Raw genomic sequence first — 15,172 nt, forward strand, 5'->3', positions numbered from 1 at the left:
TCAAGTGGGATGCAGTTGGCTGAACCTTCTACCTCTAGGTACTACCTCTAGTACCTTCTAGAGTTTAGGAGCCTGCTGTAGAAAACATGAGACAAGCAGCCCTGACTGGATCACATTCATGCTCCAACCTCCAGCACCAAAACTGCCATCAAATGTTCCTCCCAAGCTACCAGATACACAAGTTTTCTTTCCCATAGTTTCTAGGACAAACATAAAAACTAATGAACTCAAAGAGACAAAGTAAAACAGTAGCAAGAAAAGAGATGAAATGCTTCCCTACCTGGGCTAATCCTCTCAACCTGCCACCTGAGTTAGGAGGCTCTGGAATAGCTGTAAAGGTTGTCCCCATTCTTAGCAAGACTCAGATGGAAGCAGCCTGTGGGTTCCCAAGTAGCATAGACTGAGCTGAGTGTTGTGCATCTTTCTGGAGGACATATTTCCTATGGTGCTCAACACTTGAAATTTCCCAATCCAACTTGACACCCCAACACTGAAGATCTATGAATGAGCAATGCTTCACCAGCTGGGTAAAATATGGCATACAGCTTCATTATGTCATTATTTTCAAATGTCACAAAGTATATCAGGCACTGAGTATTGACCAATATATAGTATAAGTTTACTAAATCTTAGCTATTACAACTGAAAACCTTTACTTGGTGGCGATGGACAAAGAGCAGCCTCTGTCTCAACAACTCTTTGCACAGAGCATGAAGAGATACGCAGCAGCTAGGGACCTGCTCACTGTTGCCTGGATACAGCCCAACCTAGGATGCCAAGGAGTGACTCACACCTGTCCAGGATGTAGTCTGCTGCCAGTACAGAGCCCGTGTCACAAGGGAAGGGGGGATATAAGGCCAAGATAGAGTCCCACACTGACTGCTTCTGTCAATCTAAAGCTAAGAGAGTGAATTTTAGATATCTTTTAGGGCAAGCAGAAAAGCTTCTTTTCCAGGTAAGCACCATTACTCATCCTATCCTTGCAGGCCAGAACCTTCCCACATAAAACAACTTGGAAATCACATTGTAAAACCTCTGAGAAATGTTTCCTATCTCCTAGCCTTTGCCCCAGTCAGACCATTCTAGAGCTGAAGTGTCACTGCTCAACTCAATATAATATGTGCTTAAGGTGGCCACAGCAACAGGGTTGCACACACAATACCTCACAGAAAGAGAAAGATGCAAAATGTCAGCACTTGGGCAAGCTAAAATTACAGCCTCTTGCCTGACTGAGGTTTGGAAGATGAAAGTGATGGCCACCGGAACCTGCACGGCTCAGAGAGGAGGGGGGAAGAAAAAGGGCTAAGAAGGGTGCAGGGGGAGCTGGAGGTGTAGCAAGCAAACATGTGTCTCCATCAGTTCAGTCCTGGCGGGCAGGGATGGAAAGCTGGAAGGGAAGGTGTGCTCAGTTGACTGCCTCGTGGACCAGTGCGCAAGAGGCCAGGCGGGCATGCCCATTAATGCTTCCATCCTTCTCAGGTTTAAAAGGGGAAATATTCTATTTATAAGCCACCCTCCAAGGGAGACCTGGCAGCGCTGAGATGGCTCTGATCCCAAAGGGATCCTGGTTACCAGTGGCTGTCTCCTTCTGCCTCTCCTATGTGGGTGTTCTGACAGCAAAAGGCCGAAGGTAACTGAAATCAAAAGGGAACAAATACTCTTTTCTGTCCGCTATTACTTTCATGAAAATGTAGGGCCTCTGGTAATGAAGGCTAAAGGCTTCAGAAATCTTTTTAAAATAGTATTCTATCACCCTTTCCTAGTCAAGGCTTACTTACCCTGTGGTTTCAAGAATAAATCTCCTATTTGACAGAATTAGGAAAGCAGAGACACAGAGATGAAGGGAATGAAAAAGCAGAGGCACGACAATGAGCAAACAGAGCTATAGCAACGATGGCCCTATCTCTGCCCATCTCTTCTCCTGGTCCTCAGTCATGATCTCATAAAATAAGACAAGCTTTAATAAAGACATTATTAGGAAGTTCAATCTGAATAAGGGCCTAAAGTGTCGGAGTGAACATAAGAGAAACCACCCAAAGAGTAGTTCCATTGTGTTCCTGGATCCTGGGGTAGGGCAGTGGGCCATGCTTATTAAGAGAGCCTGGGAATCTAGAGCCATTAGAAAATGTGGCCCTGGCTTGTCTCACTTTGGGAAAAGTACGTGAGTAATCACAACTGATTCTAATAAGGAGGCTTACTTAGAAAGTATATGAAATAGCCCCTTAGCAGCAAAGAACCAGGTAGATCAGGTGTTAGAAGTAGCTGATAAGATTCCTTGCAACTCCATGGGGTTGCTACATAGGACTGGATGGAACAGAGCAAAGATTCTGTGCTTATCAAGAGTAGCAAAGAAAAGAGAAGAACAAAACAAAACATTGGTAGTCAGACAGACAAGGGTTCAGCTATCAGCTCCCCTGCCTCTTCACTATGCACCATGATCTCTTTAAGCCTGTTCACTCATCTGTAAACCTAGATGTTCTGAATAGCATTTCTGCAAATGGCAAACATTCATATACCATTTCTATTCCCTCTGCCAAAACCTCAAGATATCTTGGACAATTTTTTTCTTCTTTTTTTCAGTTGTAGGACTTGAACTCTGGGCCTGGGTGCTGTCCCTGAGCTCTTCAGCTCAAGGCTATTCTTGCCCTACTGCCTTGAGCCACAGTGCCACTCCTGGTAGTTAATTGGAGGTAAGAGTCTCACAGACTTCAGTGCCCAGGCTGGCTTTGTACCGCCATCCTCAGATCTCAGCCTTCTGAGTAGTTAGGATTACAGGTGTGAGCCACAACGTCCAGCTTGGACAATTTAAAAAAAAAATTCCTCTGTGTTAAAGGAAGAATCAACAAACTACAGTCCATGTGTCAAATCACCACTGCTCATTTCAGAAAGTTTTGTTTGATAGTTGTTATACAATTGAAAGAAAAATGAATGACAAGAATGTTAAACAGGTTTGGTTAGAGAGTGGGAATCAGTGGGAGGGGAAGGGAGAACAAAAGTTGAAGGAACGTGAATGTGACTGAAGTACCTAAATATTGTATGAAAACAGAACAATGAAACTTTTTGAAATTGCTGCATTCAGACTACAACTGTAGAGATGACCATTTCCACAAAATGAGAACATTTACTTTCTGGTTCTTTACTGAAAAGGCTTAGCTCTTATGCTATGTAATAACCTTTATAAAATCAGGTTTTCAAGTAAGTAGCCATGCCTCCCATGCATATTAAACATTAATATAATAAGTATTAACTTAAAATGACTGTGTAATAGTAACACTGGAAATACAATAGTCAGGATTAAACAATTTAACTCTCATAGGCACCAAGATGGAAATATAGCAGAAGTTTGAGTACTTCCCCTCAGCTTCCTCATTGTTCCTTTCAACATTTGTCAATACCTTTCTTTCCAGTGAGTCTATTCTTTTTTTTTGTTTTGGGGGATTAAGTGGCAAAGCTAGATGATCATAAAGATAATTACCACGAAAGTATGTACCAACAACAGATACTATGCCAAACCTTAATCCTAACACAGAGCTTATAAGGCATGGGTTATAAATGCCCCCCAAGTTTTATAGAAAGGGAAATGGAAGCTTGGAGAAACAGCACCTTTTCCCTGTTCTGGCCAGTGTGCTAATTACACTGGCTCCACAGTGCCCCCAATGGACACACTTTTCTCCAATCCACATGGCCAAAGAGACGCATAACAGATATGCAAGAAGACTGATGCACAAGGACACATAGGGCAATGCTATTCAAAATAGTAAATGTCTAGAAAGAACACTGATGTCCAATGATGGGATATTTAATAATGACAATAAATTAAGATAGAATCTATAATAGAGTATTTAAGCAATATAAATGATACTGATATACAATTGTCATGTTGTATTATCAATTTTAAAGCAGAATGGACACAAGTATATTCAGTATATTCCCAATTAAGGCAAAATATCTATCTATTATCTTCAGTAAAAGAAGACTTTATTTTCTTTTTAACCTTTCATTTTATTTTATTATTTCATTGTAAGGATATTGTATACAGGAGTTATAGTTTACATTCATCAGGTAGTAGGTGCATTACTTCTCAAATATTGATACCCCTTTTCATGTTTTTGTCCTTGTTTCCATCCCCCCACCCCACACACAATCATCTTGTTTCCCCCCCTTTCCCTTCCCTATTTCAAATAAACAAATAAATGTATATTCCAAAATAGTCACATTATTTTACAGCAATAAAAATGTATATGCATGCTTTAACTCAGGGCCTAATGATATCCCTTAGCTTTATTGTTCAAGACCGACACTCCACCATTTGATCATATTTTCCATTCAAGCTTTTTGGTAGTTAATTGGAGTCTCACGTACTTCCTCACCCAGGCTGGCTTCAAACCACAATCCTGAGATCCCAGACACTCCAGTAGCTAAAATTACAAGCATGAGCCACTGGTGCCCAAATGTAAAATTGTATTTTTAAACTTCCTTAAGAGTGAGGTTCCTTGGATAGCTGAGGCAGGAGGATGACAAGTTCAAGATCAGCTTGGATTGCAGAGTGAAAGCCTATCTCAAAGACACCACCACCAACAACAAAAAGATTAAAGTGTAGAGATTCAATGGTGTCCAATAGAAAACCAGATCCCAATGCCATCTCTCCACAGAAAGCCGTTTGTCTTTATTGTTCTTCACCATAACATTCCATGTGAATAATAAACTAGAAAGCCACATTTTGGGTTCTTTTGCATTACATGTTTTTTGGGGGTATTATATTAAAAGCAAGGTAGAAAGATGGGGTAGAGGCATAGATCAAATGGTACAGCATTAGCTGAGCACTCATGAGGGAAGCCTTATGTTCAAACCTTAATATTGTGGGGAGGGGAGGGGAGGAAGAAGAATGAAGAGGTTGGAATGTTAGGAAGTTGCTATTTATTAAGTCTTTCTAGCCTAGATGGAATCCCATTCTGAGCTCACTTTCAAATCCATCATCTCTGGGCATGTCTGCACTTGGGGTACATCTATAGCGAGCATGACTATCAAACACACCCACACAGCGGGACTGGGCCATCTGCCTCTTGCCTTTCAGCACTCTAAGCCTCCATGGCAGACCATCTATTCTTCCATAAAGGAAGAGATCAGAAATCTTATCAATCAGTGTAACCTGCCCCCAATAAAGTACCAGAAACATTTACTAGATGAGGAGCTGTAGGAAACCTGGGCACTTTAATCTCATTGTTAAAGGTTCTGATATAAGCAGAGGAGATTATTAACAAGAGTGGGAAATAGAGTGAACTACTGCAATGCCATCCTAAAAAGTCAGAGGGTCCCCATTGAGCTGTACCCTGATGTGTATGCCTACAGGATGAAGACATACTCCGGTGAACATAATCTGAGTAGCCTGTGAATTTGAGCTAACTCCCATACTGAGTAAGATTGTACTGTGAAGACCAGGTTAGTAGACTGGGTCCTCTCTGTCCCAATCTGTCAGCCTTCAAACAGCTGGGAAGCAGAGGAAGAGCAGCATTTTTAAAGCTAACTAATCATTTTAGAGTCAAGTAGACAGTTAACAGTAATTATTTAAAACTTTGGTCATGGAAGAAATTTTAAGACATTGCCATTCCCTTACTCTCTTGTACTGGATAGCCTATCCTGTCTGATGAGCCCTTAATTTTCTAACTGTTCTTCATACAGAAAAACAACAGACTGAGCTGTAGACTGTCCATCCTACTTATCAACTTGGCTAATTTCAAAGGGGAATGAAATAATTTTCAAAATCTTTAGGGGAATGAAACATAGTCAGGGGTGGGTAGGCAACAAAACATGAAGACCATGGGATCCAAACATTGAGATGGCAAAGGAAGCCACAGTAGACAGGAGAAGACAACTTGCCCATTGCAGAGCCCCACCCTTTAACAGAAAAAGGCACACATCTTGGTGACTCTGGAAATGGCCACTTCCTCAGTAATGAAAGTTAAAGAGAACAAATATAGTTTCATCCTCTTCCCTATCTGTGTTTTCATTTCCTCCCTTTCCAATTTCCTACTAGATGAGAGATTAAGCATCAAGAGAGCTCAGAGTCTCCACTGGCAGGAGAGGTCTTGGTGACAGGTCTATAGGACTGGCAAAACAGCAGGTTAATTTCCCAATTTCATATTCAGAGATCAGCCTAGCCAAGAACATGTAAGACTTTTAGGTCAAAAACTAAAACTAAAGCTGAGCATTCATGGATTATTCCTGTAGTCCTAACTTCTCAGGAGACTGAGATATGGGGATTCAAATTCAAAACCAGCCAAGGAAAGAAGGTCTATGAGACTCTTATCTCCAATTAATCACCAAGAAGCAAGAAGAAGACTATTACAAAAGTGTTTTCATCTAAAATTAGTCTACATAATTCAACATAATATTAAATGAAAATGTCTTTTTTTACATGTCTTCTTTTTTGCCAGTTCTGAGTTTAAGCTCAGGGTCTGAGCACTGTCCTTGGACTTTCTCAAGGCTAGAGCTCTACCACTTGAGCCTCTGCACCACTTCTGGCTTTTTTCTATGTATGTGGTACCGAGGAATTGAACCTGGGTCTTCATGCATGCTAGGCAAGCACTCCACCACTAGGCCAAACTCCCGGCCCACATGTCTTCTTTTTGAGGAGCATATTAAATTTATCCTAGAAGTACAATAGCCTACAAAGAGAATTGATATAATCCCATGCATTCTATCTGATTACAGTAGAGTCAGACTAATTCTGAACAATGCAGTCAAAGTCAAAAAACATTCAATCACTTGGAAACTGAACAACACACTTCTGAATAACTCCTGGGTAACAGATCAAATCAAAAAAGAAATTAAAAACTTCCTTGAATGTAATGACAATCAAGAAACATCACAAAGGAACTTATGGGACACAGCAAAGGCAGTTCTAAGAGGCAAATTTATCGCACTAGGAGCGTATATTAAAAAGACAGAAGAGCAGCATGTAAATAACTTAAAAAAAAACTGAAACACCTAGAGGAGCAAGAAAAAGTTAATTCTTTTTTTTTTCTTTCTCCTTTTTTTTTTTTGCCAATCCTGGGCTTGAGCTCAGGGCCTGAGCACTGTCCTTGGACTTTCTCAAGGCTAGAGCTCTACCACTTGAGCCTCAGCACCACTTATGGCTTTTTCTATGTCTGTGGTACCGAGGAATCGAACCCGGGTCTTCATGCATGCTAGGCAAGCACTTTAACCACTAGGCCAAACTCCCGGCCCCAAGAAAAAGTTAATTCTAAAACAACTAGAAAGATAGAAATAACAAAAATAAAATCAGAAATGTCAGAGATTGAAATAAGATCTACTATACAAAAAATTGATAAATCAAAAAGATGATTCTTTGAAAGAGTCAACAAAATAGACAAACCCCTGGCAAGATTAATCAAAAAAAAGGAGAGGGGAGACTCAAATAAACAAGATTAGAGACCCCACGGGAACAATCACAACTGATTTCCAAGAAATTCAGTCCATAAGGAATAAGTACTACCAGGGCCTATCTTCAAAGAAACAAGAAAATCTAGTAGAAATGGATGGTTTCTTCAATAAATATTGGCTACCCACACTGAACAATGATGAGGTAAACAAATAGAACGAATCAATCTCTTTACAATGAAATTGTGGAAGCAATCAGGGAAATGCCAACCAAAAAGAGCCCAGGTCCAGATGCGGAATTCTAGAAGACGTTTAAAGATGAAATAACACCTATACTCTTGAAACTTTTCCGAGAAATACAAACAGAAGGAGCAATACCAAATTCATTTTATGAAACTAATATTACTCTCATCCCCAAACCAGGGAAAGACCCAACAAAAAAAGAAAACTATAGACCTATTTCTCTAATGAACACAGACGTAAAACTCCTCAACAAAATATTAGCGAACAAAATCCAGAAACTAATTTAAAAAATCATGCACTACGATCAAGTAGGCTTCTTCCCACAGATGCAAGGCTAGATTAACATTTGTCAATCAATCAACGTAATGCAGTCACATGCAGAAAACTAAAAATTGACCCTAGCCTTTTGCCATGCACAAGCATTAACTCAAAATGGATCGAAGACCTCAATATCAGACCGGAAACCGTGAAACTGCTACATGATAAAGTAGGGGAGACACTGGAACTCATAGGCACAGGCAAAAGATTCCTGAACAGAATCCCAGCATCGCAACAGATAGGAGAGAGACTCGATAAATGGGACTACCTAAAAATAAAAAGTATCTGTACAGATAAAAACATAGTCGCAAAAGTAGAGAGCCAACCAACTGGGAAAAGATATTCACCAACAATACATCTAACAAATGCTTAATATCCAGTATCTACAGGGAACTCAAGAAATTAATCCCCCCCAAACCCAATAAGGGCCATTCACTAAAAGGGCAAGGGAACTAAAGAGAGACTTATCAGAAGAAGAGATTAAAATGGCAGAAAAGCATATGAGAAAATGTTCATCATCTATGGTCATAAAGGAAATGCAAATAAAAACAACCCTAAGAAACCACCTTAACCCAACCAGAATGGCCAAGATTCTGAACTCAGACAATGACAGTTGCTGGCAGGGTTGTGGAGAAAAAGGAACCCTACTACAATGCTGGTGGGAATGTAAACTAGTTCAGCCCTCTGGAAAGCAGTGTGGAGGTTTCTTAAAGAACTGAAAATAGACCTTCCCTACAATCCCGCCATACCAGTTCTGGGCATCTATCCTGAACAACATAACCCAGGATATTATAAAGATACCTGCTCAGCTATGTTCATCTCTGCACTATTCACAATAGCCAGGTGATGGAAACAATCCAGATGCCCTAGTGCAGATGAATGGATACAGAAAATGTGGTATATATACACAATGTAATTCTACATAGCCAACAGACAAGATAAAATAATGGCATTCACAGGGAAGTGGATGAATCTAGAGCAAATCATGTTGAGTGAGACAACTTAAGACCTAAGGAACAAAAGGCGCATGCATCCTTAATATGTGGCTATTAAATCCAAAGAGTATAAGAGTGAGGACTCAACATCTACATACCCAATGCTATGGACATGGTAATGGAAATATAAACATAACTATATAGATATAAATACCTATGACTCTATAGACATAATGTTTTATTTTCTAAAATTAATGTTTCTATGACATACAAACCCTTAGCCTAATTTTGATTAAGTTCTAAATACTAAGTCCCAGTGATTGTAAATAGAGATTCCCTTCTTGAACACTCATTTGTTAAACCTGTCATTTAAAATATGATGTAAAAATCAACGTTAATAAAGGAACAAAAATTTTTAAAAAGCCACAAGTGGCGCAGTGGCTCAACTGGTGGAGCTCTAGCCTTGAGAAAGCCCAACGACAGTGCTCAGGCCCTGAGTTCAAGGCCCAGGACTTGCAAAACAAAAGATACTATGATATTAAGATATTCAGGTTTGGCTCTTTAACATTACATTAAAAAGAGAACTACTGGCATGAAGAAGAAAGGAAGTTAGATATATAGATCTAACATACAAAGCTGACACCACTAGTCAACGGGGGGGAAAGAATGGAGAATTTTATGAAAACCGACTCTTGTATGGACATAAGTAAGAATGAATCTTTATGAAACATTGAATGGTGTTATCAGCGGAATTAAACTATATACTGAAAGACACCTGTAAATATAATATCAGTGGTAGTTGCAAATCTTTTCAACATAGATCTAAAAGGCTTTCTTCAAAAAATACTACTTGAAAATCATATAAAAGAAGACAAAAGATTATATAGATCATATGAATATACAAAATGTACAAAGCTTCAGTCAAAGATATTAAGTACATTTTTAATAAACAGATGGAAGGATGGTATATATTTAAAATTTCTAAAGGTAAGCCTAGGGCTTTATCTCCATGTTAGAGCACTTGCCTAACCTACGTAAGACCCTAGGATCAGTCCCTGGCAACATTAAAATAAAATAAAATGTCTAAAACTAACAAGAGATTAAAATCTAGATAGAATAACTTTATAAATCAACCAGAAACGGATGGCAATTGATGTAGAAAATTGACAAAGGACTTGAGTAGGCAAATAACACATGGGGGAATCTAGGAAACTAATAGGCAAGTGAAGAGTTGCTCAAAATCATTAATTAGTAGAAAAAATGAAAACTGACACAACAATTTTATCACTTTATCTATTTGAATGGCCAGAAATCAGAAGGCCAAAGAGCAGTGATAGTTGACAGAAAGAGAGGCAACTGCATATATGACTGAGGAGGCTTTGGACCAACCACTCTGGAGAGCAGAATGAGAACACATTCACCCTATGCACCAATCAGCAATGTGAGAAGCATCACCCAAAGACACTTGTACACAGGAGGCCAGGTACAGGGATGTTCATGGTGGGTAAGTTAGAAGTATGGGGAAATGGCATACATCTTTGCAAAAAGAGATAAAACTATGGAACAGAAACCATTAAAGAGGTAGGGATACAAAGAAGGTACAAAGAGATGGATGCCATCACCTAACAGAATGGGGCAAGGAGGCAAAGAAAGATCATAAACATAGGCACTGATGTAACTTAAAAGCACAGATAAAAGATACACATTTTCTACAGTGCACTTTAAAAGTATACACTACAACAGTGGCCTCTAGGGGAGGTCAGCAATATAAGCAGGGGACAGAAATAAAAGGGGAGAATAAAAGAAATGAAATATAAAAGGGAAGTAATAGATCAAGGGATCTGTGATAATGTGGCAGCAGCAGGGGAGTATGACTAAGCCTCTACCTGAAATAAAAACAGAGAAAGGGAAAGAGAGCGGGAGAAAGAGAGATCTGTGCATGTGTTTATCTGCAGCCAGCCCCTCCTTGGCAACTTGGCCACTTGGAAAATACCAGCAGCTGACAGACATTATTCATGGCCCTGTCTTACATCCCCTAGGCACTGTCTGCCCTGAGGGAAGCTTCAAGAGGAAAGCAAAGAATCCACAAGTGTCTGAAATGATCTGCCCTTCAGAACATTCTGGCTCAGAGATAAAACCTTTGCATTCAGACTCAGCAAAAATATGTTCTAGAAAACAAGATGCTAGACATGTGGGATTTAGATGCTAGTCTTTTGGAATTTGGTGAAGAGCAATGCCCTATTCTTAGATTCCTAAGAGATAGGCTTCTTGCCTCTGAAATTTCCAATTGTGACCAAGAACTAGAAGAATGCTACAGATCAATTAAGACTCTAGGCAATAGTGCCACCTGTGACAGGTGAGCCCTGTTCACATAGGTGGACAAGGGGTAAAACTGGGAATTCCTAGAATGAATAGGCACGACAAATACAACTTCAGGGCTAGGATGTCACTCAGTGATAAAACATTTGGTAAGCAGACCCAAAGAGTAAGAAATGGCATTATGTATAAGAGAGGTTCCAATGTTAAAGAGGAGGGAGGGGTGGGAGAGGAGGAGGGAGAAGGAGGGGGAGGAGGAAGGGTGAGGAAAGGAGAGGAGGAGGAAGGGTGAGGAAAGGAGAGGAGAAGGAGAGGAGGAGGAGGAGAGGAGAAGGAAAGGAGGAGGAGGAGAGGAGGAGGGGGGGGAAGGGGAGGAGGAGGAGGAGGGGGAGGAGGGGGAGGAGGAAGCGGAAGCAGAAGCAGCAGTAGAAGCAGTAGAAGCAGTAGAAGCAGCAGAAGCAGCAGAAGCAGCAGAAGCAGTAAAAGCAGAAGCAGCACACCAACCCAGAAGCCCTATTCTAGTTCTGCTATCCTAGAAATCAGTGGATATCAAAGCCCCCCAAATATGTCCTGCCTAAACTACTCATGGAAAGTGTCCAATACTTTTTACCCCATTGCTTTACTCTCCTGCTGGTGAGGTAAGCAGGAGAGTTAGCAATTAAAGGGCTATGAGACACTTCAGGCAAGCACAGCTTCCCTGTCTATAAATAATGGGATGCCAGGAGTAAAATGCCGCACAAGTATCTGTATTTTGTAAAATGAGACTTTATTTTTCTTTTATTAACAAAAGTATAATACTACCCTGTGTTTACAGTAGGGCCTTTGGGGCCAGACAAAATTTAGACAATATTCTGTCCCCTGAGCTTACTAGAAAAATCCCTCATCTACCAAACTAGTCAAAAATATCCAGTAAGCTTTAATGTATACAATAAATCCCTATACCTATGACACAGTAAGCCACCACTTACTATTACTACAAGAGACATGTTAACTGTAGAAAACAAATGCTTCAGAGAAATAGTTCAACTAGAAGGTTGACAACTCCCAATAATCTACTCTCAATCCTCACTTAGAGCTTGATGATAAACACATGGCCTACTTCAATAAATAGCATACTTCTACAAATATATTAAAATCTCTTGTTCTTTATAAAGATTCCATCATTTATGATCAGCATCCCCTTCTTTGGTTATCTATACTGAATTCAGGTTTTATTTTGTAATCTTTTTCAGCTTTCTTGAACAAAAATCTTTGCACTTGATGAAAAAAAGGTAGTCATTTTTAAATGCTTCTAAAATGTAATCCAGAAATGCTTACAGAAATGGCAGAACAACTGGCATGCACATCAATAGAATAATTCCAAATAACCCTGCAATCTGCTGGCATTGGAGCACAGAGAAGCAGGTTCATGTGATTAAAAGGTTAAAGTGTGTGTACTTCTGGTTCCATTTATATATCTTGCATCATCTCTTGAAGGTCTTTGGTCCTTACAGAATTAGTATGTCCCACATTGAGGTCTGGTGTTGGCATCCATACCTGTTTTCCTAATGTCTTCCCAACAATCTCTTGGGAAGCTGCACAATTTCCATTTCAGGAAGTACCATTGAAACTGTCAAGGTAGGTTCAAACTAAACCAACTTGATAGTACCGATCCTGGGAAGCTGAACTGACAGAAGACTAAGGCAAATATTGCCAATAGTCTGGAGCTTTGTCATCTTGTAAACAGTAGCTATTACTTCTCAGTAGCTCCTGACTCCTGAGTTTCTAGAGCTGGTGGATTTCTAAGCCTGTGCATTGAGTTATGTTCCTTAATGTGAGCAGCCTTCTGTATTTCTTCACTGCTGTACAGTGGGGTTTGATGGTGGTATTTCTACCATCAGAGTTTTCCTCAAAAGTTCTGCAACAATCCTTTTGGAATCAGTGGAGGAATGGGTGAAAGGGGAAGATAGTTCATTTCCTTCAATATTTATTATCTTTTCCCTTGTTTAATATTTGAGAAGGAAAAAAATCATTTTCCTCTCAGGGCTCTCAAACCATTGCAAAATTCCATATTACTCAATATTTTATGTTGTATACTTTGAGTTTATATTTTCTTTTTTTGCCAGTCCTGGGGCTTGAACTCAGGCCCTGACTGCTGTCCTTGGGCTAGAGCTCTACCACTTGAGCTATAGCACCATTTCCAGCTTTTTTCTATGTTTGTGGTACTGAGGAATTGAACCCATGTCTTCATTCATGCTAGGCAAGCACTCTACCACTAGGCCAAACTCCTGGCAACCTGACTTTATATTTTCTAAGAAAAATCTGTATTTGGGGAAAAAATGAGAGAAGTAAAAATCCCCACCCTCTATTTTTTTTTTAAAGCTCAGTTCTCCTATCCATTTGAAGAGGCACTATTTGTCTGACTTTCCTGACACCACTGAAATTCATGCTAGGTCTACCTTTGAATTTATTTTCTAAGTGGATTTTATGAAGTAAATCTGAAACCAGGTGACAGGATTTCCTTTGTATTCTTGTAACAACCTGGAAGGAATATATGTTGTTTTATTCTTTTTTGCCTCTCCTATGCACCAAGGAGTTAATCAGTCCAAATACTTTGCTAGTATGATTTTCATTATAGTCTCATCACTTCTACAAGGTAAGCTAGATTACCCATGCCCTTGAAAATCATGATTAACCAAAGCGCACAGATCCTGCATCAGGGGAATGTGCTAGACCTTCAGAGGCTGCCCAGGGGCCATTTCTACAAAGAGAAACAATATTACATTTCCTCTTTCCACTCCCTCCTCTCAAAGACAACACAAAGGAAAGGGAGTAAGCAATCTACCTATAATGGTCCTGCCAGTCCTTTGGGCTGAATGCAGAGGAGACAAGGACAAATTTGGCTTTCTTAGAACATACAAGTCTTGAGGCATGAAATAACAGTAGATAAACTGACTTTTAAGGGGTGATTGGTGATACAGCTTTAAGATACTTTAGGATTAAGAGAGATAATCTGTATGAGAATGCTATATAAAGTTGGGTTATTTAAATGTGACAGTACTCTGAAACCAGTGACAGGAAGGAAAGTGAAGTAGAAACATCTCCAACTTCCCTAGGGAAATGGGATTGACCCCCCCCATGTGCCCAGAGCACCTCCTAGTGGTTCACCCACCAAGTAACAACTTCTCAAAGCCGCTTGCAATTGTAGCTGAAGAAAATAATCCAATCATACTTACACCCTTCGTTCTGATTGTCTTTGTTTGAGTTGTAGACCTGAAAAACAGAAACAGAAATTTACTTGTATGTATTTCATACCACCCTCCATTGTACCACAAGATACAAGGCAGTTTCTTCCATCCAAATTGAAAGTCCTGTGAGGATGCAAAGCTGGTACAACATACACAAGTCAATTAATATAATTCAATACATCAACAGGAGCAAGGACAAGAATCACATGATTGTCTCAACAGAAGCAAGAAAAAGCATTTGACAAGATCTAACACCCCTTTATGCTAAAAGCTCTGGAGAAAACTAGCAATCCACGGAACATTCCTCAGTATAATAAAGGCTGTATATGACAGATCTACCGCTACCATTATACTTAACGGCGAAAAGATAAGGCCATTTTGTCTAAAATCAGGAACGAGATAAGGATGCCTACTTTCTCCACTCCCCTTTTACATACTATTAGAATTTCTAGCCAGAGCAACAAGGCATAAAAGGGACCCAAATAGGGAAAAGGGAAGTGAAACTTTCCCTCTTTGCAGATGACATGATTCTATATTGAAAGAACCCTATAGATTCCACTCCTAAGTTGCTTGAGCTGATTCAAAACTTTGGCAAGGTAGCAGGGTATAAAATTAACCCTCAAAAATCAACTGCCTTCCTATATGCCAACAATAAGAGGATTAAAGCAGCAATCAGGAAAAACACTCCTTTTACAATAGCCACAAAGAAAATAAAGTACCTAGGAATTAACTAAGAATGTAAAGGACCTTTTT

At 39.8% G+C, this 15,172-nt stretch overlaps 1 protein-coding gene across 6 annotated transcripts in view; it reads right to left on the reverse strand.

The window, feature by feature from the left end:
• Positions 1-15,172, reverse strand: part of Arhgap26 (Rho GTPase activating protein 26) — a 457,842-nt gene that overhangs the window by 205,943 nt on the left and 236,727 nt on the right. For all 6 annotated transcript variants that reach the window (XM_090331301.1, XM_090331302.1, XM_090331305.1 and 3 more), the window contains exon 12: positions 14,408-14,444. In XM_090331301.1, coding sequence (XP_090187427.1) covers positions 14,408-14,444 — 37 coding nt within the window. The remainder of the gene's footprint in view (positions 1-14,407; positions 14,445-15,172) is intronic.

This window comes from Megascapheus bottae, chromosome 4 (assembly GCF_031878675.1).
Source record: "Megascapheus bottae isolate mThoBot1 chromosome 4, mThoBot2.hap1, whole genome shotgun sequence".
NCBI classification, from domain to species: domain Eukaryota; kingdom Metazoa; phylum Chordata; class Mammalia; order Rodentia; family Geomyidae; genus Megascapheus; species Megascapheus bottae.